Genomic DNA, 23215 nt, shown 5'->3' with positions numbered 1-23215 from the left:
CTTAGCTAATTTTGATATGTTTTTGAAAACCCACTTAGAAACTTATGGTAAACGTGGTAAAGGACAGGTGAATTATCTTTCTAATACTACGTGTGATGAATTCATACATTTAATGGCCGCTAACATAAGAAATACAATTATTAATGAAATCAAACAGGTTAAATACTTTTCACTTATTGTTGACTCTACTCCTGACATAAGTCACACAGATCAATTATCATTTATTATACGATATTTAGATAAAGAAAATAAAATTCAGGAACAATTCTTGTCTTTCCTACATATTAAAAAGCATGATGCTAGCTACTTAGAAAATATTATAACTTCAAAATTAATGGAATATGGTTTAGATATCCAAAACTGTTGAGGACAATCTTATGACAATGCAGCCAACATGTCCGGGATATACAATGGGTTACAAGCGAAGATTACGAGCCATAGTAAAACTGCATTTTATGTCCCTTTTGCGGCTCATAGCCTAAATTTAGTGGGAAATTCTGCTGCAGAAGCTTGTCCAAAAGCACTCCATTTCTTCAATTTTATTCAAAATTTATTTGTATTTTTCTCTTCTTCTACAAAGAGATGGGATATTTTAATGAAAGCAACTACAAAAGTAAATGTAACATTTAAAAGAAATTTGTTCTACAAGATGGTCCTCAAGAGCAGATGCAATTTTAGCTGTTAAGATGAATTTTTTGGCCATAAAAGAATCTTTATTTAAAATTTTTGAAGATTGTAATGAAAAACCTGTAACAAAATTAGAAGCAAAAAAGCTATATGAAAACTGTGAAGATTTTGAAACAACACTTTTACTTTTCATATGGAATGCAATTCTAAAAAGATTGAATGCAACTAGTAAAAGTCTTCAAAATAAAAATTCTGATTTACACAATGCCATAAATCTTTTGAAATCGTTATCTTTGTACATATCAGAAGACATTTGAAACAACAATGAATTTTTTGATACTACAGAGTCAGAATGTTTTGCATTAACAAACAATACAAATTATGAGTCAGACAAGGAGAAAACGCAAAAGAAAATTACATTTTGATGAGAAAAGGGATGGAGATGAGGATGTGCAATTGGCAGGCAAACAAGGATTTATAGTGAATTGTTTGAATGTTATCTGCGATCAGTTGGTATCAGAAATTCAAAGACATGCTGAGGCTTATCAAAATATTTTAAATTATTTTGCCATATTAATAAATATCAAATTAAAAGAAATTTCGCCAAATGAGTATGATGAATGTATTTTAAATTTAATAAATACGTATTCAAACGACATCGACTTTAGTATTTTTAAGGAAGAACTTACCCACTCTGTACATTTTGCAAAAAATGAAAATTTAAATTCTCCTTTATTAATGTATAAAGCGATTCAAGAAGGGCTAGTTTCTACGTTTCCTAATGTGGACATAATTTTAAAAATATATTTAACCATACCTGTTTCTAATGCATCAGCAGAGCATTCTTTCAATGTACTTAAAAGAATTAAAAATTACATTATAAATTCTTTAGGCCAAGAAAAATTATGCAATTTGTCAATATTATGCATTGAAAATGGCATTACTAGTGGGGTTGATTATAATGAGCTGATTGATAATTTTCAGCTCAAAAAGCACGAAAAGTGAACATATAATAATGTTCTTAAAATTTCCATTCTAATTATGACTTTTATTAGGTAATTTATTATGTTCCGTTAAGAATTGTTTTTATTTTTAATTTATAGAAAGTTTGTTTTGTTATATTAAATATATATTATTCTGATTCTCATTTAATTAATCTAGTTTATTATTTAATGCAATAAAAGTACTTAAATACTAATTGAGTTTCATTTATGACTTTTTCTTGTGGATTATACTTAATCTATATATAAAAGTTCTTTATAAATGTCATACATGTAATTTTGTTTTATTTTTAATAAAATTATATCTACAATTATTATTATTTAGCTTTTTGCATGGGTAAGAGTATACCGGAGGCATGGGATTTCCCCCCAAAGAAAAAATTCAACACTATATATGGGGCCCCCAAATTCAAATTTGCCCGGGGCCCCATGAAGCCATAATGCGCTGCTGTTTGCACATCTCTAATCCACAAGGATTTTCCCGGAGCTGGGTATATTCTTGTCGTGTGTGCACCATATCCTAAAATTTCATTATTTCATGCAACATGTTCTCCCCACCTTTTCTTACTACAGAATACATCTTGTATAGTCAAACTATTAGAACAAACTTATCTGCAACAAGATCTTAACTTTCTAAACACTTCCTTGTTGATTTCACAAATATATGTAGTTTAAGTTCCAATCTCAATGATGTTCATTTCCACTTATGTCTGTTAAAACCCTCCTTTTTCTGACAGAATTATTGGTTGATTCAACCAATAATTCTGTCCAATTAATGATGAGTCAACCACTGCTCATCTGAGTTGTGCTAATTATTCGCTGTATGATTCCTTTTGTTAAAAAACTGGTACTTGTGTATATATGTCTGCTCTGATATTCCTTGCCAGAGACATAGTAATTGGAATCTCCTCTTTTCGATCTTCTCTAACTTAGAACCTCTCTACCTCAGTCTGTCAAATTCATCCGTTACCTCTATTGTTCTCCCAACTGCACTAATCACTTAGAACTTTTTGACTTACTTTCTTTGAAACTTGACTTTCTCCAGTCCAACTTTTCTAACACTGATGTAATTTTCCTTGGTGATTTTAATGTTCATAACTCCGGCTGGCTTCTGTTTTATAGTCAAAGACCCAGGTGGTTAAGATACTGAGACTTTTGGAATTATTAATGACCTTACTCACTGTTCATTTACCTACCAGAATACCAGACAATCCAAACCACACAACACTCTTGATCTTTTTTCCCCAAGTAACCCATCCAAGCACATGGCTGAGGTGAGTGCTCCTCTAGGAACCTCAGATCACAACTCAGTCATGGTCCCTTCTTCAATGGAGCCTTTCTCTCATGGCCATGCTCAACCTTGTGTTGTTTGGCATTACAAGAATACAAAATGGCATGGTCTGCAAGATTTCTTTTCTTATTTTCCTTAGTCGGTTTACTGTTTCAAATCTTCTGATGCGCAACATTTGTTCAGATCATGCCAGTGAAATTATTCTAGTAATGATGAAATCCTTTATTGCACACTCCACCTTAAAATCTCCTCTTTCATCTAAACCTTGGTCTCCAATAAATGTGCTAAGGCCGCTCAAGGTAAGAATGTTACATATTGTAATTGGCTAGCATCTGAATCTCCAGGTTCAAATGCAAGCCCTCACCAAAGCTTGCAACAACTGTAAAGCAGTTGTTAATTAGTCCAAACCAGATTTTGAACAGGCTAAGAGTAGAAATTTGCTTCTTGTCCAAATGGTAGTTGAGCATTTCTGTATCTTGCCAAAGCTACTGGATACAACTTTTGTCGATCTCTACTTCCACCTCTGTTAAAACCACTGTTAGCCACTTCAGCTAAAGATAAAGCTGACCTGCTACTCCTACTTTTCTTCTAACTTGTATTGATGATCTTGGTAAACTACCTCCTATCATTCCCAGTATACTCCATTCAATGCCTCCTGTGGCTGTCTGTCAAAAGGATGTCAGAAGTTTAATTGAACAATCTTGATGACAAGAAAGCACCAGATACTGATGGTATTTCTTCACTTGTTCTCAGAGCCTGTGCTCCTGAGCAAACGTCCTGTTCTGTGTCACCTTTTTACACTTTCTTATTCCAATAGTGTTTTTCCTTCTGTTTGGAAATTTGCTTATATCCAGTCAGTTCCTAAAAAGGTTGAAAAATTCCTCCCATCCAATTATTTTCCCATTGCACTTACTCTACCCTTTCTAAAGTAATGGAGAAATCCATTAACTTCAAACTTCTAAACTATCTAGAATAGCCTTCCATCTGATCAATGACCACCAGTATGGATTCAGTCAATGTCGATCTGCAGATGATATATTGGCTTATATTATCCATCTATGAACAAATTCAATGTTAAAGTTTGGTGGGAATCAAGCAGTTGCTCTTGACATTTCAAAGGCTGTGTTTTGCATGAAGGTCTTCTAAAGCATCCATCTTATAGTTTGCCAACTGTTTTCTGTCATTGGACATTCAGTTTTCTCTTTGACTATTCATTTCATGTGATAGTAGATGGCTCTCTGTCTTCTAACTTCTCCACTAATGCTGATGTTTCCCAAGGTTCAGTCCTTTATCCCTCTATTTTCCTGTTGTATATTAATGACCTTCTTCTATTGACTGGAAATCCTATCCATAGTTTTGTTGATGATAGCATACTGCATTCTACCTTTCAGTTTGAAAAACCCTGCACTGCACAAACAGCTTCAACTTCTTGAATATCCACTAACAAATCCTTAAATGATGATCTCAGATAATTCTCCAATGGGACAAAGATAACTTAATTGATTTCAATCCTTTTAAAACTGAGTCCTATCTTATTTCTCACAAAAAGGATTCTTCTACTTCTATGCTTATCTTTAATGACACACAGATTTCTAGACAGGACCATATATCTCTATTAGGTATTATCCTGACTTCTAATCTCTCTCTTGGCATAAGCACATCACAAATATTGCCTCCTCTGCATCTAAAAAACTGTTTTCTTTTTCACACTCTACATTACTTTTCTTCCAAACAGCTACTTACTCTGTATAAATCTCAAATCTGCCTTACCATGGAATATTGTTCCCACATCTGGGGTGGTGTCCCCAGAACCTACCTCAGGCTTCTAGATTCCATTCAAAATAGAACAGTTAATTCATGACCCATCTCTAACAAAGTCTCTCCACTCTGTCTCATAGAGGTTCTGTTTCTGTTGCATGCCTTTTCCTATATATATATATATATTTCCATGGGTGCCGTTCTTCTGAATTGGCTTCTATAAGTCCCCCCCCCCTCTCTCTTCCAAACCAATCCAAATGTGCTACAATCAGTCATCATCCTTTTACTGTCCTACTTCAAACTCACAGAACCAACAACTTTTCTTCTTCCTCATTTATTCCTTCAACTTTCGTTTACTGGAATAACCTCCCTTCATACATATTTCCAAAAAATTAAAATCTATTGAAATTCAAGTCTAATCAAGTATTTTATTTAATTTTCTCAACCTTCAACCCATGTACAGTACTAAGTACTATAGGTTCTAATACCTTTTGTGTTTGGAGTTTTCATTAAAAAAAAAAAAAAAAAGGTTATTCAAGTCAGAAATTTAAGTATTTATACTATTTGCATTCATAAAAATGAAAACCACTGCCAGTTGAGGAAATAAAATCAATCAAAAATATTATTTTAACTTTGTTAGGTGTACAAAAAAAAAAAAAACATAAGAGAAAATACATATTGTACTGTATAAATATATGTCACTCAATTTGGGGAGGGAAGAGTAAAGGTAAGAAATAGTTTAAAATGGTGAACTATATAATTTCTTTATTTTAATTATTCTTTATTCTGATACTATATTAAATAATAAGAACAATTGATATCATTAATAATAGCAATATGATTATCCAAAAAAAAAAAAAAAAGAGAAAATCATGATTACTGCACTTCCAGTGCACAGTGATGCAGGTGACAAAATCATAGCTCTATGGAAAATCATGCAAACAGATGTGCAGAACATTCTGTACATGAATACAGATTCTTTACAGCTTTTTAAAGACTATTTCTACAATTAATAAAATAATCACTGATGCAGATGAAAACTGAATGAAAACTCACCTGTAATAGAAAAGAATTTCTATCACAGGTTAGAAAAGAATGCTTGTAATGGGTGAATTTTTTTTTCATGCTCTGCTCTGAGAAACTCTAAAATGTAAAATCACTACACTTGACAATGCAGAATCACAGAATAGTACGTGATAAGAGCTGCAGAACTTTCTTTCTGTGCCAATAAAGCAAAATGAAAATATCTGATTGGCTGAATTTTTTTGTTTTGTTTCCAACTCTCATTTCTCCAGTTTCTCCTTCAAGTAACTTTGCAACAAATTTTCCCACCCCAAGCAAAAATAGAACAGACACATATAAAATGGTTATAAAATGTATTAAAGTTGACAAAGTCCAGTCTTGTTGGCTGTATAAAAAGAAAGCAATAGACAATGGTAGAATGTTGTTGTCAAAATAGAAAGTGACCTCAAAACCATAAATTTAATTAAACTGCATGCTTTGGAGTGACACATTGGACAAACAGCTTGTGCAATCGAAACCCGCTAATTTCTGGGTGACTGAAGTAGACATTTTACTCTTCCTTGTCATTGTTTAATTTGCTCTCTGAACACCACAAGATAAACGCTAATTACATGAAGCGTTCCTCCCTCTGCATCAGTCACTTACAGAACGTTATCGACATAGGTGTGGATCAAAGGATCCGGCAATTTGGATGTCTCTGGTTAGCATAGTAATAACTCATTCATAGTCCTGTAGTTTTTCATTTCAGATAAACAAAAAGAAAAGAAAGAAAGAAAAAAAAAAATCTAAGGCCCTAAAACAATAACACTGGCCATAGCTAGACTATTATGTGACAAATATGTGTATTGTAAAATAAAATATATTGCCCTGCAATAACAATCAGTGTGTCCACACACACAAAAAATGTAAAATAAATTCAACACTAGAATTAAATAAGATGTGATGTACACACTGTGTATATGTATACTTGGTACTGGTTTTGCTGAATATTTTACGACTATCTTTTATTTGATACTATTTCTATAAGCATGGCACATTCAAAACAATATTCAGATGGCCAGTCGCTGTGCTGATAAGAATGTGTTACATTTAATTTTAAAAAAATTCTAATTTATTAATGAAATTCGTTAATTGTCTTAGAAATGAATCTGTCTTCTAAATTTAACAGTCCCCTTTCAAGATCGGGCCCAAATGCAGCTGCATTGGAATAGTTACGCCACTGAACAAAGTCATTGGTTTTTCTGGAGATTGTCTTTCAGTTAGCTCTTCGTACACTGAAAACCCCTTGAGAAAATAGAGAAGAAGCGAAATGCTTCCTGCATTCTTTTTCTTTAATTTCAAATTTTTGGTTCAGGGAAGGCATATGCCCCTCTGCCCCCCCCCCCCTGAATATGCCCCTGGCCTTTGGTGCAGAAATATCTCGTCCTGTTCCTTATTCAATGAAATTTGTTGGAAGCAGGGTGACCCTGCTTCCAACAAAGCAGGGTCACCCTGCTTTGTTGCACAAAAGTAAAAAAAAAAATTTTTTTTTCTTGTATAACAGAATTCTTTATCTCTTTGCTTTGTTGAACATGTATTAAAGTCACTATAATATAATATTAATTACAGTTTTTTTTTCCACTGGTATTGATTCACTGCAGTTATTTAACCCCAGGGGCTCACATCTGGTAGTATGGGCTTGGCACACCCAGGGTCCTGAGCTGGATATCATCATTCTTCTCTTTCTTGGTGATTTCCTTCTCTCTCTCTCTCTCTCTCTCTCTCTGTGTGTGTGTGTGTGGTGTGTGTGTGTGTGTGTGTGTGTGTGTGTGGTGTGTGTGTGTGTGGTGTGTGTGTGTGTGTGTGTGTGTGTGTGTGGTTAACTAAAATTTTTTTTTTTTTTTTTTTGGCTGGTGCAGCAAAAGCCCCAGGCTTCCTTGCACCATATGGCTAATAATAATAATAATGTGCAAGGGAACTAATTTTAAAACTCAACCAAACTGAATTATAAAGATAGTCATTAAAAAAAAAAAACCTCCTTCAGTGTCATAGAATTACCAAACTGCTGTTCACTCTGATTTAAAATAATGATTCTACAGTATCATTTTCACACATTTCTTTAAGTGGAAAAATTATGATTCACTCTGGAAAAAAAAAAAAAAAAATCTAAATTTAACATTTAATAAATTTATAGTTTTCAATATTGAATCTGTATTTTCAATGGTATCTTCACTCTCCAAAAACTAATGCACTCGTTTTTGGAGAGTGAAGAAAGTTTTTGAATAAGTGGCAAAAAAAAAAAAAAAAAAAAAGAAAAACACTAAGGGAAAATTAGTAAGGAGGATTATGATATTTCTCCTATCTGTAGCATAGACCAGATCATTATTTCTAATTATTTTGACATTTAAAGAATACCGTGACTGAATAGTTTGAAGACAAACTTTGCATTTTTTTTAATTCAACAGAGTTAAATTTTAAACCCATAGTGGATTATGTGTATTGAGTTAATGGGCAGATATTGCAGATTAAAATTGCAAAAAAATAATGCATTTTCTTTAAATCATATTCTGGTGTGCCTTTTCTGTGTCTATTTCTTTAAACCAAGTGTAAAAATTTATCATTCAGATATAGAAAATACATTATAAATCAGTTTTTTTTTTTTAAGTTATAGTTTTTCCAAGTTTTCCATTTCAGAATATTTACCTCAACATGATCAAGTGCTTTACCAACAGTGAGAGTCCTCTTTTCATTGCTGTCAGCTGGAAAAGTAAGAGTTGTTACAGGACTATTTTCTGTTGTTCCATAAGCAATCTACAATGAAAACACATAGTAATGTCTCAGAAATGGCACATAATTTGTAAAGTAGCCAGTTTAAAAAAATGCATAATTTTATTTGCATTTTTTTAAATAGGCTAATGCATTTTCTGTATTATCAATATATTATTATGAGATTGGAGATTAAGATTTCATTAATACCTGACAGAAATCATAAAAATGTTAAATATATATCCCTCTACCTTCCTGCACAAAATAATGTTTTCCAATTAATACTTTGCAGAGAGATTTTATGTAATATGTTTTGTGTGTGTGATGATAGAAAAAGATAGGTCATTAGGGTTCTCTAGAGCTGTGTTCAATTCCAATGGTATTTTTACTACTTTCCAATGGAGAGTCCTTCAAGAAGATTTTAGTAGACTTTTTGTGGACAAAAAGTCTGCTGGATTTAGGTTGGGCAATCTTGCAGGTCATTACAATCAGTCTTGCAAGTTTAACTTTATTGTCAATATGGGATAAAGGTTTGTTTGTTGTTTGTTTGGAGCATTAGCAACTAAGGCCATATTGCTCCGGGATATGCGGTGGTCATTCCCTGACCTCTCTGCATCCTCCATATTTGGTGGTGACGGGCTCGAACCCCGGACTAATCAAGAAGCATGTGCTATGCACTGCTGCTCCTTCCCACCTGGCTACAGAGGCGCCTGTCAATATGGGATGTAGCACCATCTTGCATAAAATTATGCTGCCATGTAAACAATGTTTGTGGGATAGTTGTGGTCTGCAACAGGTTAAGATATCGTGTGCCATTAATTGTGCATGTCACAAAAAGTCCTTGATTGTTACTGGTTTTAAAGAAAAGGCAACCAATAACTCAAAATGGACAATGGAAGAATTTACCATAAATAGCCTTAATGGGAGGAACAGTTCTCAATATGCACATAAGGATTTTATCTAGCCAATATTTGGACAATCTGTGCCATCACAGATCCATCAGGTGAAAGTGCGCTCCATCTGCCCACAGGATGTTAAATAATCATTCTAGATCCTGTGTAAATCCTGTCAATCATCCACCAGGCAAAATAACTACAGCTGTGGCAGTCTCTGTGGTTTCAATTCAATGCAAATCTGTGAGTTTATGGGGAAACAGGTGGAGGCCTACTTTTAAGGCTTTTTGAACCATGCTCCAGGGAATACTAGTCATGTGAGATTTATGACAAGCACAAGATAATGTCAACAAATATGATTAGGCTTTTTGCTGTGCCTCACCAGTTTTCTGAGTCATTTCTTGTGAAGCTAATAGATAACCACTTCTAGGTTTATGTTTAGGAGTTTGGTAACCTTTGAAATTTTTACAATATTTAATATGGTTCTTCTCTAACATGCTCTAAGCCCCTGGAATAGTACTTTGTGCTATTGTAGGCCCTCAGAGCATATCCGCAGTCAGTCAAATAGAACATGGTCACAGTCCAGTCAAAATCATTTTAAAATGAATTTGACTAGACTTAGCTACTTAAGTTAGAGCTACAGCTTCAAGTTTTAATGTTGCTGATAAAAAATAAGACCATGATGAGCAAACACTTGAAAATCTCTGAACCCAGAGTGATTCCTTTCTCATAATAAACGCAGAAGCTAATTTGTTTATCAAAATGAATAAATCGCTTTGCCACATAGTGCTAAAATTTCAAACTAATTTTTTATTAAAAAATTCATGTCTACTAATTACAATGCAACAAAATTATTTTCAATAAAACCTACAGTTTTTGAGCTATTAATTTTTAAAACTGGAAAAGGACTTTATAATTATCCTGTATATTTGGCAAAAATTAGTTTTCAAATAGATTTTGATGAGAAATGATGCATGTATACATCATGATGCACACAGATAATACGTTATAAAGTCCTTTTCCACTTTTAAAAATTAATAGATCAAAAACTGTACGTTTTACTGAAAAACATTTTGTTGCATTGCAATTCTCTACCACCCAGAGTGTAGTACCACACAGTTAATATGTTACTCTGGGGTTACTGCTATCCATATGCAGTACTTTACATTTGTCAATGTTAAACTTCAGTTGCCACCTCTCAGCCCATCTTCTCAACTTTTCTAGATACTGTCATTAGTGTCATTAACAACCCTGCCAACCTTTATATCATCTGCAAACTTAGACATTAAGTCTGATATACCTTCATCAATATCATTAATAAATACAGAAAAAAACAATAGACACAACACTGAACCCTGCTGGATTCCACTAATAACATTAGTCCATGAAGAGCAGCATCCACTGATTACCACTGTCTTCTCCACTCAACCATCCCTTTATCCATAGCAGCAATTTGCCCTTAATGCCATACAGTAGTCTTCCATGTGCAACAGTATCAAAGCTTTCCTAAGATATATGATATCAAAATTATTTTTTGCATCCAGTTCCTCTGTGACCACATTATAGTATCCAATCAAATTGGTCAGACAACACTTCCCATTAACAAACCCATGCTGTGTGGGAACTACAACTGAAGTCTTGTCTCGATGATCCTGCAGCGCTTCTTTAACCAGTGCCTCCATTAATTTCCCCAGAACAGAAGTTAAACTAACAGGTCTGTAATTACTTGTGTCACCCTCTGATCCTCCTTTGTGAATTGGGATCACATTTGCACATTTTCAGTCCCTGGGTACCTCCCCTGAGTCCCAAGGAAGCTCTCATAATTATGGCTAAGGGTTTACTTACTTCCTTTGCTGCCCCCTTTAATATAACTGGATAGATGCCATCCACCCCGGGTGCCTTTTTTATGTTTATCTTCAACAATTTCTGCTCCACTCTTCTCTGTTATTACAAAATCATTTGGCTCACTGCCAGAGTGTAATACACCTCTGGCATTCCCCTATGAATAATTATGAATAGCTCCTCATGTGTAAAGGTAAATGCAAAATAATCATTCAGTTTGTTAGCTACCTGAGCAGGATCATAAACAGTTTAACCCATCAATATTGAGTGGATCAATCTGATTCATCCCCTTCCTTTTAGAGTTTATATAAGTAAAGAGGTCTTTGCTGTTTTTCTTTACATCCATTGCCGAAGATTTCTCGTAATCTCCCTTTGCCTGCCTAATCTCCTTTGCGACTTGATTACAGACCAGCTTATATCTACCACAGGCTTCTGTGTCACCTGTTAATTTATATGTATCCCATGCATCTATCGTCTCTGCCACATGTCTCATTAGTTCATCTGACATCCATTTAGGCCTAAACCTTAACCTATATTTCTTAGTTGGTATGAAAATCCTAGTAGCTTCCAAGATTAATTCTTTCAATGATTCCCATTTAGAATTTGTTGTTGGTAACATCATCAGTTGGTTCCACTGTATAGAATTTAAAAACTGTCTCAGACCACTGTAGTTGCCTTCACGAAAGCAAAAACCCTTCCCTCTACCCCTGATGGCAGTTACCGCTTTGAGTAAATGCCATATCAGCACACTGATCACTACCACCTAGTGGTTCCTTTATCTGCAGATTCTTAATGCATGAAGAATCACTACTGATAATCAGTTCAAGAGTATTACTCCCTCTAGTTGTCTCCCAAACATGCTGCTGTAGAAAACAATCATCCAGTAAATCCACAAAAGCCTTGCTAGTGTGTGAATGACCAACCCACAAATTCCAGTCAATATCTGGGAAATTAAAATCCCCCCCCCCCCATTATAAGACAATCTGATTTACTGGGCCACTCTATTTCTCTTTGCAGTTGTTCATTATACTCATTAGAGTAATAAGGACTATAACACATTCCTACTCTAAATTTTGCTTTACAGGTGTTTATGTCACACCAAACTGATTCAACACTGCACTGTCCACCCCTATCCATAGGCTGCATTTCATTAGATTTTATGTGTTTCTTAACTAATAGCATAACCTTTCCTCCCTTTTTATCCTGCCTATCCTTTCTGTACACCCCAAATTCAAATTCTGCATTCCGTATATCTGTGTGACACCACATCTCTGATATCCCAACAATATCTGCCTTTGATGTTTTGTCCAACACTTCAAATTCAACAAATTTATTTACTAAACTCCTAGCATTGGTGTACATGCAAGTATACATGTCCCGTTCTTATTCTTAGTTACCCTAACACAGCCCATGTATTTACTTGTTCTGTAATGACTCACAGCAGTCTCTGAAATTCCTTGCACCTTGTATTCCAGGTCGCTGTGCATTGCAATAGAAGCAGTGCAAGAATCACTTTCACATCTGCCAGTAGCTACTGTTAATCTGTTAGTCCATATATCCCCCCCCAAGCTAACAGTTTCTGTCCCACCTGACACTGCCTCCCTAGCCTCAGCAAATATTCTTGCACCCTTTCTATTTAAGTGTATCCAACCCTGTAGAAGCAGTCTCTTCTGTTAACAAATACAGACCAGGCTGAAAAAAATTCTACCCCTTGAGTCTTGCACAATCTCTCCAGGGCTGAATTGATTGACAAGGCTCTCATAATATACTCCCTCCTATTGTATCTGGGCAGAATTGCAGATATTTTCAAATTTTACCCTAACTTGTGGTTCTTTTTTCAACATTGATCTGCACTTGTTAAGCAATTCCGCCATTCTCCTATTCTTAATATCATTGGAGCCGACGTGCACAACAATATCACCCTTTGTGCCTTTAAAATACGATATCTGCTCTACAACTTCATGAACCTTTGCCCTGGGCAGACGTACTCTGGTTCTGTTCCACCTATCCTTTTGGCACAATATATTCCCCGTTTCCCTGACAATAGAGTTGCCAACTACTAGTTCCTGTAGGACCAGCGCATTCTGTGTTGGGGATTGCCGCTGTGTTGCCTGATGTTCAAGTGCAAGCTGTGGCATTGATGCGGGCAGCTGAGAGCTGGATGGGCTCTTCAATTTAAATCCTTCGAGGGCACCTACCCTGTTCTTCAAGCTCTCACAACGCCCCATAACAATGCTGAGTTGGCGCCTAATTTCCTCACACTCTTACATCGAGCACACACAAAGACATTCCCCTTGGCAATATCATGTCCCGTTCCTGATAGCTCCGCAAACATCAGAAAGCAGTACATTTCAAAAGACTGTGATTCAGAGGACAACTATTCCCTCCCTCAGTTCTCCTCTGAGCCACAGCACTCCTAGTACCTTGTGCCTTTTGCTTTGCATTTCAATCAATTTTTGATTGAATTTCAATATAATTAAAAATATAACACTAAACTTATATCGCAATGCAGTAATAACACTAAATAAATATATATATATATATATATATATATCAGTATTGAGTTTTATCTCCTACCAAGTTACATTATATGCATTTCGTATCTCCTATCAAGTTTAAGTTATACCTATTAAGTTATAACGTTATGTTTGTAAAATATAAGTGGTCATATGTATCAAGTTAAAACGTTACGTTTGTAAAATCTAAGTAGTTATAATAATAAATTTAACTATCTGTTGCCAGTCACATGGTTCAAACTCCAACGCTAGCTATCTATGCCAAATCATCAATTCTAAAATCTCTATGAATATTACTGTTGTACCTTGCGATCGACGTGACAAGTTAAATTATTAAAATACCTAAGTACTGCTATAATTTATAGTTTATAATCCTCTGTTGATACTGATTACACTGCTACAAGTTACACAGAAACTTCCAGTATCTGCTACACCAACAAAAACACAATGGTGACAGATTCGAATGCTACTGTCGATTCAATGCCGGCAGAAATCGACTGTGGTGTTCTATGCAATTACAAGGCCGAGTAAAGAATAAATGCACAAAATTAATCAGAAAAATCACAACATAATAATATATTACTAAATTTAAATCAAAAGTTATACAAAAACAATAAATAAAAATAGTCAACTTAGCAGCTTTGAACACATCTGGTTCCCACTATCCTCGTAACTGATGCAAGTCAGTGTGAAACAGCTTCTAACCATATTTCCATATGGTTAGAAGCTCTAAGCTGTATTTTGGAAAATATGAATTCATGTGAGATTTGTGCTTTTTCCTATAGGATATGAATCAGCTGAGTGCATTTGAACATATTAACTAGCATTCTGACTAATTATGGTCAGAGACGAACAGAGAGCACAATGAGTAAAATGAAAGGACAGAATGTTATCATATATTAGATATAGTATTTGATCAGTTGGTACTCACACAATTTGTTGAAGTTAAGAGAGACAAATGGTTCATCAATGAATTTTCTAGTTTTATCTCTAAGAGGGTGCAGCACATCGAAATCCCTATGCAGGCATTGAAATGTGTATAATTTGAAAATTATACCCATTTCTGTATTCAGTTTTTGTTTTGGAGACATTTTGGTCCCTCCAGTGACAGAGATCAACTTTTGGTATCATCTCTAATGTGAGCATAATAAGAGCAGGCCACGAAGGCTGAAAGTCAGTCTGTTACTGGAGAGACCAAAGTGCTTTCAATACAGAAAGTGAATGCAGATATATATGTATATGTGCTGTTCATAACTATGTTTCATCTTAGATGCTCATTTTACACATTCAAAAAGTTCATTGAATAATTGTAACATGACTAATAAGTATTATTATTATTTTATTTTATTTTTTTTGTCAAACACTTACAGATGCTTTCACATTTAGGGTTTTTTCAGCTGCTTTTAAAACTTCCTCAGGACATGGTGAACCTGCCATTATACCTAAGGAGAGAAGCCAAAAAAAAATTTAAAACATTTACAATGAAAATTTCCCTTTTGACCAGAATTGAGCCCTCCAGAAAAAGATTAATAATATACAGGGTGTTTCATAACATCTGGGTCATACTGTCAGGATTGAGTTAGAACCTGGAAAAATGGGAGAAAAAAAAGCTCACATAAGCATGTATCTCATTCTGAACAGTTATGTGTCGTATGGAAATTTGAATTTAAAAAATAGATATGGAGTTTTTGATGGTAACAAATAATAAAAATAATAAAAATGACAAGACACATACTTAGTAAAATGTTTATCCATATTAAGTGCATGTTTACATATTCTTAATTTATTTTTTATTGCTTTTTACCATTGAAAACTCATTAGCTTTTTTTTTTTTTAAATTCAAACAAGTCATAGATAGCTTCATATCCATTTCGAATCAGACACACATTTATTGTAAGTTAAGTAAGTAAGTTATCAAACCTGAAAGTACAGCCCACATGTTATGAAACCCTAAAGATTTTCCTAAAAATTTCTAAGCATTCAAAAAAAATTTTCTTAAAGTTATTGAAAACATAAGAACAGAGAATATGTAGATTGCCTTGAAATACAAAAACATTTCATCACGATTAATCACGTCATTTCGATTTACATTTTGATGGCAACAATTAAACCTGATTCTATGGAAACCCTTTTCTCAAGTTAAAGAAGTAATACTTGTATAAAGCCTGAATGTGTAGAATGATAATCAGTGCACTATAGTGAATATGCTCACTAAATCAGTTTGAACTGTAGTGCATCTACATTTACAAAAATACAGTTCCTTATAAGGCATACCCTTCCATTCTCTACACTGTTAGTCAACATCAATATTAACAAAAACAATGACTACACTGATGCATATTTAAATGATATATTATGCAGTTTATATCCAAAATATCAGAAACTAAACCTTGACATCTTTTAAGACTTCCATGTGCGTGAATTACAAATTGAATTTGATGTGCCATGGATTCAACTATTGGCCAAAAGGTACCTAGTGTAATTTTAATTCTCTGATAAAGAAATGTATTAACATTACACTAGATACCGCATGGCCAAGTTATAATGTTCCAAAAATTTTCAATGGGGTTCAGATCTGAAGATGAAAGTTGACAGAAATTACCATCATGTCCTCTGAACTATTCACAAAACAGATCTAATGCAATGAGTAGCTGCATTATCACCTTAAAAGTGGACATCTTCTAGTTAACAGATGAAAATTTTCAGGCTTTATGTGATATGATAAATTTCTTAAATGAGTGGCAGCCTTTTGTGCCATCCTTTCAGACATCAGAAGGCCAAATTCACACATTGTTCAGAGGAAGTAGCCCAAAATGGCATCGTTCTTACTGAAGTCACATGTACAAATGTAGGCAAATAATTCTGCTTGGATTGTTTAGTTTAAAGAAATTTTCTTAGTTGATTCAATACAATTTAATTAAATTAAATGTTAAGCATGGAATTTGAGTTTTTTGTATTGCTTTCACAATCTTAGAATTACTCTCATGTATGTCTCTCACCCAGCATAATTACCACTTTATTGTGCAGTATTGTTTGAGAGTCTGAGAATTATCTCTATTTCTTTACGCAATTACAGACATATTTTACTCTATGAAGATTGAAGTGCTTAAATTTTCACTATTCTCCACTTCTGAAAAGAACAAAGAATTGCATTATTGAATGTTGATGCATTTTATTCAAATTAAACTTTGTCAGTTTGCAACATGAAACAGGAACTGGGAAGGGAGATAAGCTTCTTTCATGTTTGGTTACACTAAATGTAACTCAATGCAGTACACATTAAGATGTCATCCATTGACTCTCAAGATTTATTGTAACATTTTTAACAATACTGCACAATAAACTGCAAATAAAGTGGTAATTATGCTGGGTGAGAGACATACATGAGAGTAATTCTAAATTCTAAGATTGTGAAAGCAATAACAAAATTCAAATTCCATGCTTAACATTTAGTTTAATTAAATTGTATAGAATCAACTAAGAAAATTTCTTCAAACTAAACAATCCAAGCAGAATTATTTGCCTACATTTGTACATGTGACTTCAGTAAGAATGATGCTATAGTCGTATAGGTTTTGGTTTCTGTGAAGTTCTTCATAATGGGATACAGTAATTTCATTGCATTTACCACCTTCTAAAGATTTTGAAAATAACACACAAAATTCACGAAACATTACACTTAATGTGATAAATTACAGAGTATATAGCTAAAATAACAGGGACCAAACCTTGATATCTTTTGAGAATTCCATGTACTTGAATTACAACTTAAATTTTATGTGGCATGGATTCCACTAAAAAAAGTTTATAGAATCATAAAAAAATTAAGAATCAGAAAAAATTAGTTTACAGAATCATGTAAGCAAATCCTTCATAAGGTGAGGCTTTATGTAGCTGAGTGGATTTTTACTTGGCACATTATGGCTTCAGCTACCAATGCACCATTAAACACCAAATAAATCAATAGCTGAGTGGATTCTGCTGAATGTTTTATATGCTGTGATGTAAATTTATTTGCTTGTATACAAGAAAATAAATGTACCTTACCATTTACCAGTTTCTGAAGGTTCATTTTTAAAGTACATGCATTATTGCTGTTTAGTATTTTCATATAAGTACAGTATTATTTTTTATAAATTATGAATTAAGAAAATGCTATGATCAGTTTTCTGAAAAAAAATTTTTAAAAATTATTTAATATTTCAGAAAGAATGCATAAAATGCAAATGAATGTATATCAGCAGAATCAATAAAAAGTAAGAAGAATGCACCTTCAATTGTATCTTTTAGTCATGGTTAAGTATGTAAAAAAAATTAGATAAAGTTTAGTTTTCACTTATAAAGCAGTTAGTTTAAAATGTCAGTGTTAAAGTTGACACCCAACACTTGTATCACATCAAGATTGCACTGTATATATTAGCCACATAAAATTCATGACAAAAATATTTACCACTCCTTAAACAGCTCACATCATACTTCTCTAAGCTGGGATGATGAATCATATCTACATACATTGTAGGAGTACCATAAATATTTGAACACCTAAAATGTAAAAAGTTAATTATTTTCTTGTGCAATTTCTACAAATATCTTCAATTTGTGTGCATGTGTGTGTTTAATATAATATAATATAATATAATATAATATATGACATATAAAAATACAACATTGTTGATTTCACCTGTCTTACATGCACAGGCATCTCTCAATTCACATCCTTAACTGATTTCATGACAGCTCGACATTAGCCTGAAAGATCAAAGGATTATTTTTCCATAAACACAATGCTATAAATAGGTAATTCATTCTGTAACATTCAAAAATCAGACTGCTTTTTGATTTCTTATGCAGTTATTATATCTAGTACTATTACCTTCCTTAAGCTCTTTAAACTAGTGGATTTAGATCGCTAGAAGAATATCAAAAATATTCACTGGAACAGTTAAATTGTAAATCTGTGCTTATATTTTTACTAAGTTTTTGTTTATGTGAACAAGCTTTAAAAATTATTCACATAAACTTTTGTTTTGATCTGTTCATCCAGAATGAGGACTCATTTGTCTTTTCTGTATCTTTTCAGGGTTCCATCTTTCTTGGGAGTGAAAAATTTATTCAGTAGCGGTGGAGTGGAATCTTGTATTTTCAGCACAGAGCTTGTGTAGCATCTTATAGAATTATCCACTCTTCTACACACTTTACCAATTTGTTAAGAGAGAAAAGGATTTGAATAATTTCTTTTACTGCTTCTAAATCCTTTAAAACTGATTCAAGATAATTTGCTTTAAGAGATCTTAACAAAGGAGTTTCTTTTACTCTCTCATCCTTCTTCTGGTCTCAGTTTTGCCAGTTGAATGAGCTCTTCATTTGCGAATGGCTCATCATACAAGGCATTCCATTCTTCAACATCCTCTTTCTCTATTTTCCCAAAACAACTTTTTGTAGAGTTGCACACAGGGCTGTAGTAGAAGGTATATGAGGGTATCGCCATATACCCTCTGGATTGTTTTTAGGTTAATAGGGTATACCTTCTAGTTTTTGATTTGAAAGACTTGAAAAAAACAAATACACATATTATTAAAATATTTACTGAAAATTAAAAAATAACTTTATTAGAATTTGATTCTTAGGCAATACTTATAGTTTTATTATTTTTAATAATATATGCCATATACAGAAGGAAGTAAATATGCCATGTGCATATTATATATATATATATATATATTGTAGTAATATATAACAATGGGTTGAATGGGTTGAGCACGCTGAATTCTGATGGGTTCCTTCCACTTGTTCAGATTACTAACCTACGGGGGCATAAATTCAAATTAAGAAAGGACAGATGTAGAATAAATGTGCGGAAATTTGCCTTTAGCCAGCGGGTGGTCAATTGCAGGAACAAACTTCCATCTGTCGTTGTGGAAGTTGATAGGTTAAATAAATTTAAGGAGGAACTGGACAAGCATTTGGAGGGAATGGTGTTTTATTTATTTATTTATTTTTTGGCTGATGCTGCATAAGCTCATACACTGGCTTTCTTGCATCACATGCCACTGCTGCTACTACTACTACTACTACCTTGTGTACTTTTCATTTCCATTTTCGCAGACACCTTATTTATTCTACAAACCACACACACACACACACACACACACACACTGGTATATGCCGTATACCCACTGGAATTCGACTAATAAGTCTGATATGCACAGTATACTCTCTGCTTTTCATAACATTCATAGTCATTTTCATTTTCTGCCTGCAGTTTCATTTTCTGCCTGCAGCAAAGCTCACAACAATTGTAAAGCAGTTATTAATCAGTCCAAACTAGATTCTGAACAGGCTAAGAGTAGAAAACTTGCTTCTTGCCCTAATGGTAGCCAAGCATTCTGATCTCTTGCCAAAGCTATTGGCCACAACGTTTGCCCATCTCTGCTCCTACTTCTGTCAAAATCAGATGGTGCTGTTGTCACTTCAGCCAAGGGTAAAGTTGACCTGCTAACATCCCATTTTAACGATCTTGGTAAAACATCTCCCACCATTCCCAACATGCTCCATTCAATGCCTCCTGTGGTCCTCCATCAACAGGATGTTAGAAGAATTTTGATGAAACTTGATGCTCAGAAAGCTCCAGATCCTCATGGTCCTGTTCTTTGCCGCCTTTTTTCACTTTCTTATTCCAAAGGCGCTTTTCCTTCTGCTTGGAAATTTGCTCATATCCAGCAGTTCCTAAAAAGGGTGACAAATCCCTCCCATCCAATTATCGTCCCATTGCAATTACTTCTACTCTTTCTAAAGTAATGGAGAAATCAATTAACTGCCAACTCTTAAACTACCTAGAAACCTTCCATCTGATCAACGATTGCCAGTATGGATTCCGTCAGTGTCAATCCACTGGTGATATTCTGGCTTAAGTTACCTATTTATGGACAAATTCAATGGAAAAGTTCAGTGAAACACAAGCAGTTGCTCTTGACATCTCACATTATACATTATACACTAGCTGATCTGGAAGCCTCCTAAAGAGTTACCAATAGGTTTTGTCTGGTGTACTAACTAGCGGCCAGCCTGCGAACACCATTTTAGAGCTGCTCCTTCAAAATGTAAGGAAGATTGGATCTCGTCATGATCTTTATTATAACCTCAAAAGTCATCAGTCATACTGCATGATGGAAGAGATGGGGAAGGGTTGACCAGAACTTAGCTCTGGAGACTAAACATGGTTTACACCACTTCAAGCCACCAATAAGCAAAGTGGTGGTATTGCACTGGTTGATGAGAGTCATCTTCTAAGCAAGCTTCCATCTTATGGTTTGTCCACTGTTTTTTGTAAATGGTTATCCAGTTTTCTCTCTGATCGCTCACTGAGGATGATGGTAGATGGTTCTCTGTCTTTTAAATTCTTCATTAATGCTGGTTTTCCCCAATGTTCAGTTCTTTCCACCACTTTTTCTCTTGTATATTAATGACCTTCTTCCATTGATTGGAAATCCTATCCATAGTTTTGCTGATGATAGCACATTGCATTCCACTTTTCATTTTGAGAAACCTTGCCCTGCTCAATCAGCTTCAACTTCTTGAATATCCGCTACCAATTCTTTAAATGCCGATCTCCAGGTAATTCTCCAGTGGGGCAAAGACAACTTAGTTAATTTCAATTCTTCTAAAACTCGGTCTTGTCTTATATCTCGCAAAAGAATTCTTCTGCTCCTATGCTTATCTTTGGTGACACTCTGATTTCTAGTCAAAATGATATATCTCTTTTGGGGATTACCCACTTCTAATCTCTCTTGGCACATGCACATTAAAAATATTGCTTCCTCTGCATCTAAAAAACTAGGTTTTCTCTTTCACTCTTGGCATTACTTTTCTTCCAAACAACTGTTCATTCTGTACAAATCGCAAATCCACCCTACCATCTGGGGCAGTGCCCCCAAAACCTCTGTCAGGCTTCTATATTCCATTCAGAAGAGGGCAGTTAGGTTAATTAATGACTCATCTCTAACAGTCACTCCCCTCTCTGCCTCATAGATGCACTGTTTCTGCTGCATGCCTTTTCTACAGATACTTCCATGGGCACTGTTCTTCTGAATTGGCTTCTATAATTCCTGCTCTCTCTTTCAAAACAGTCCGAACATGTGCCGCCACCAGTCAACATCCATTTACTGTCCAACTTCAAACTCACAGAACCAACTTTTCATCTTCCTCGTTTATTCATTCAACTGCCGTTTTCTGGAACAACTTCCCTTCGTACGTATTTCCTGAAAATTACAGTCTACAGAAGTTCAGGCGTAATTAGCATTAGCATTAGTAGAGGCATATGATGCAAGAAAGCAAGCTTATGCAGCATCAGTGAAAAAAAAAAACCTTCCACTTCACCCCTCCGTTCGTTCGAAATACCTGTACAGCAGAAGCCTTAAATTTATTTAGGCTATCAACTTCCACAACAAGGGATGGAAGTCTGTTCCACCAACCAACCAACCACCCGCTGGCTAAAGGCAAACTTCCAGACATCTAACATACATCCGTCCTTCCTCAATTTGAATTTATGCCCTCTCAGGTGATTATTCTGAGCAAGAGGCAGAATCCCATCAGCATTGAGCATGCTCAAACCATTCAAGGCTTTATACACTTCTATCAGCTCACCTTGCCGGTGTCTAGTCTCCAGACACTGCAATTTGCAAAACTTAAGCCTTTCTTTGTAAGAGCGACCCCTTTGTTACATTCACTAACCTTGTTGCCCTTCTCTGTACACGTTCCAGCAGCTCTACATCCTTCTTGAAATGAGGCCTCCAGACCTGTATACAGTACTCAAGGTGTGGCCTGACCATTTCCTTATAATGTCAACAAATATCTTCTTTCATCTTCTCAACCTCCAACCCAAGCATGGTACTAAGTACTATATGTTCTAATACCTCTCGTGTTTGGGGTTTTCATAAAAAAAAAAAAGCCTTTTTATTTTATTCTTCCCCCTCTCATTTAATGGAGACAATTGCTTCCCTCTTCATTGCAATCAGTCACCAGTTTGGTTAAATTTTGAGGTAGGTCAAACGCTATTAACTTTCTTGCATGATTCTTGTTTCTCAATGTTTTTAATTTTTGATTTATCAAATTTTGTAATTGGGCAGAATTTTAGCTTATCAGGTTTGCAGGAAACTCTGCAGGAAACAAAATAGGATTTGAACATTAGCAATAGTTGAGGCATATGATGCAAGAAAGCAAGCTTATAGAGCATCAGCCAAAAAAAAAAAAACTTCCCATGTTAACCATCTGGTCACTCCAAATGTTTGTCTAGTTCAGCCTTAAATTTATTTAAGCTATCAATCTCCACAACAATAGATGGAAGTCTGTTCCAGCAACAACTACACGCTGGTTAAAGGCAAAAATTACGCACATCTATTCTACAACTGACTTTCCTCGATTTGAATCTATGCCCCCTCAGGTTCTTAACCTGAGCAAGCAGAAGTATTCCATCAGCATTGAACCTGCTCAAACCATTCAAGGCCCTGAACACCTCAGTTA

At 34.6% G+C, this 23215-nt stretch overlaps 1 protein-coding gene across 4 annotated transcripts in view; it reads right to left on the bottom strand.

Annotated features, from left to right (window-relative positions):
• Positions 1-23215, bottom strand: part of LOC150079651 (medium-chain acyl-CoA ligase ACSF2, mitochondrial-like) — a 180548-nt gene that overhangs the window by 16890 nt on the left and 140443 nt on the right. For all 4 annotated transcript variants that reach the window (XM_090383698.1, XM_090383699.1, XM_090383701.1 and 1 more), the window contains 3 exons: positions 18147-18238; positions 15065-15138; positions 8383-8490 (listed from right to left, as the gene is read on the bottom strand). In XM_090383698.1, the coding sequence (XP_090239824.1) occupies positions 8383-8490; positions 15065-15138; positions 18147-18238 (274 nt within the window). The remainder of the gene's footprint in view (positions 1-8382; positions 8491-15064; positions 15139-18146; positions 18239-23215) is intronic.

The sequence above is a fragment of the Mastigoproctus giganteus genome, chromosome 10, assembly GCF_048544385.1.
Source record: "Mastigoproctus giganteus isolate SK-2022 chromosome 10, ASM4854438v1, whole genome shotgun sequence".
Lineage (NCBI taxonomy): Eukaryota > Metazoa > Arthropoda > Arachnida > Uropygi > Thelyphonidae > Mastigoproctus > Mastigoproctus giganteus.
This window is presented reverse-complemented; position numbering and strand designations above follow the sequence as displayed.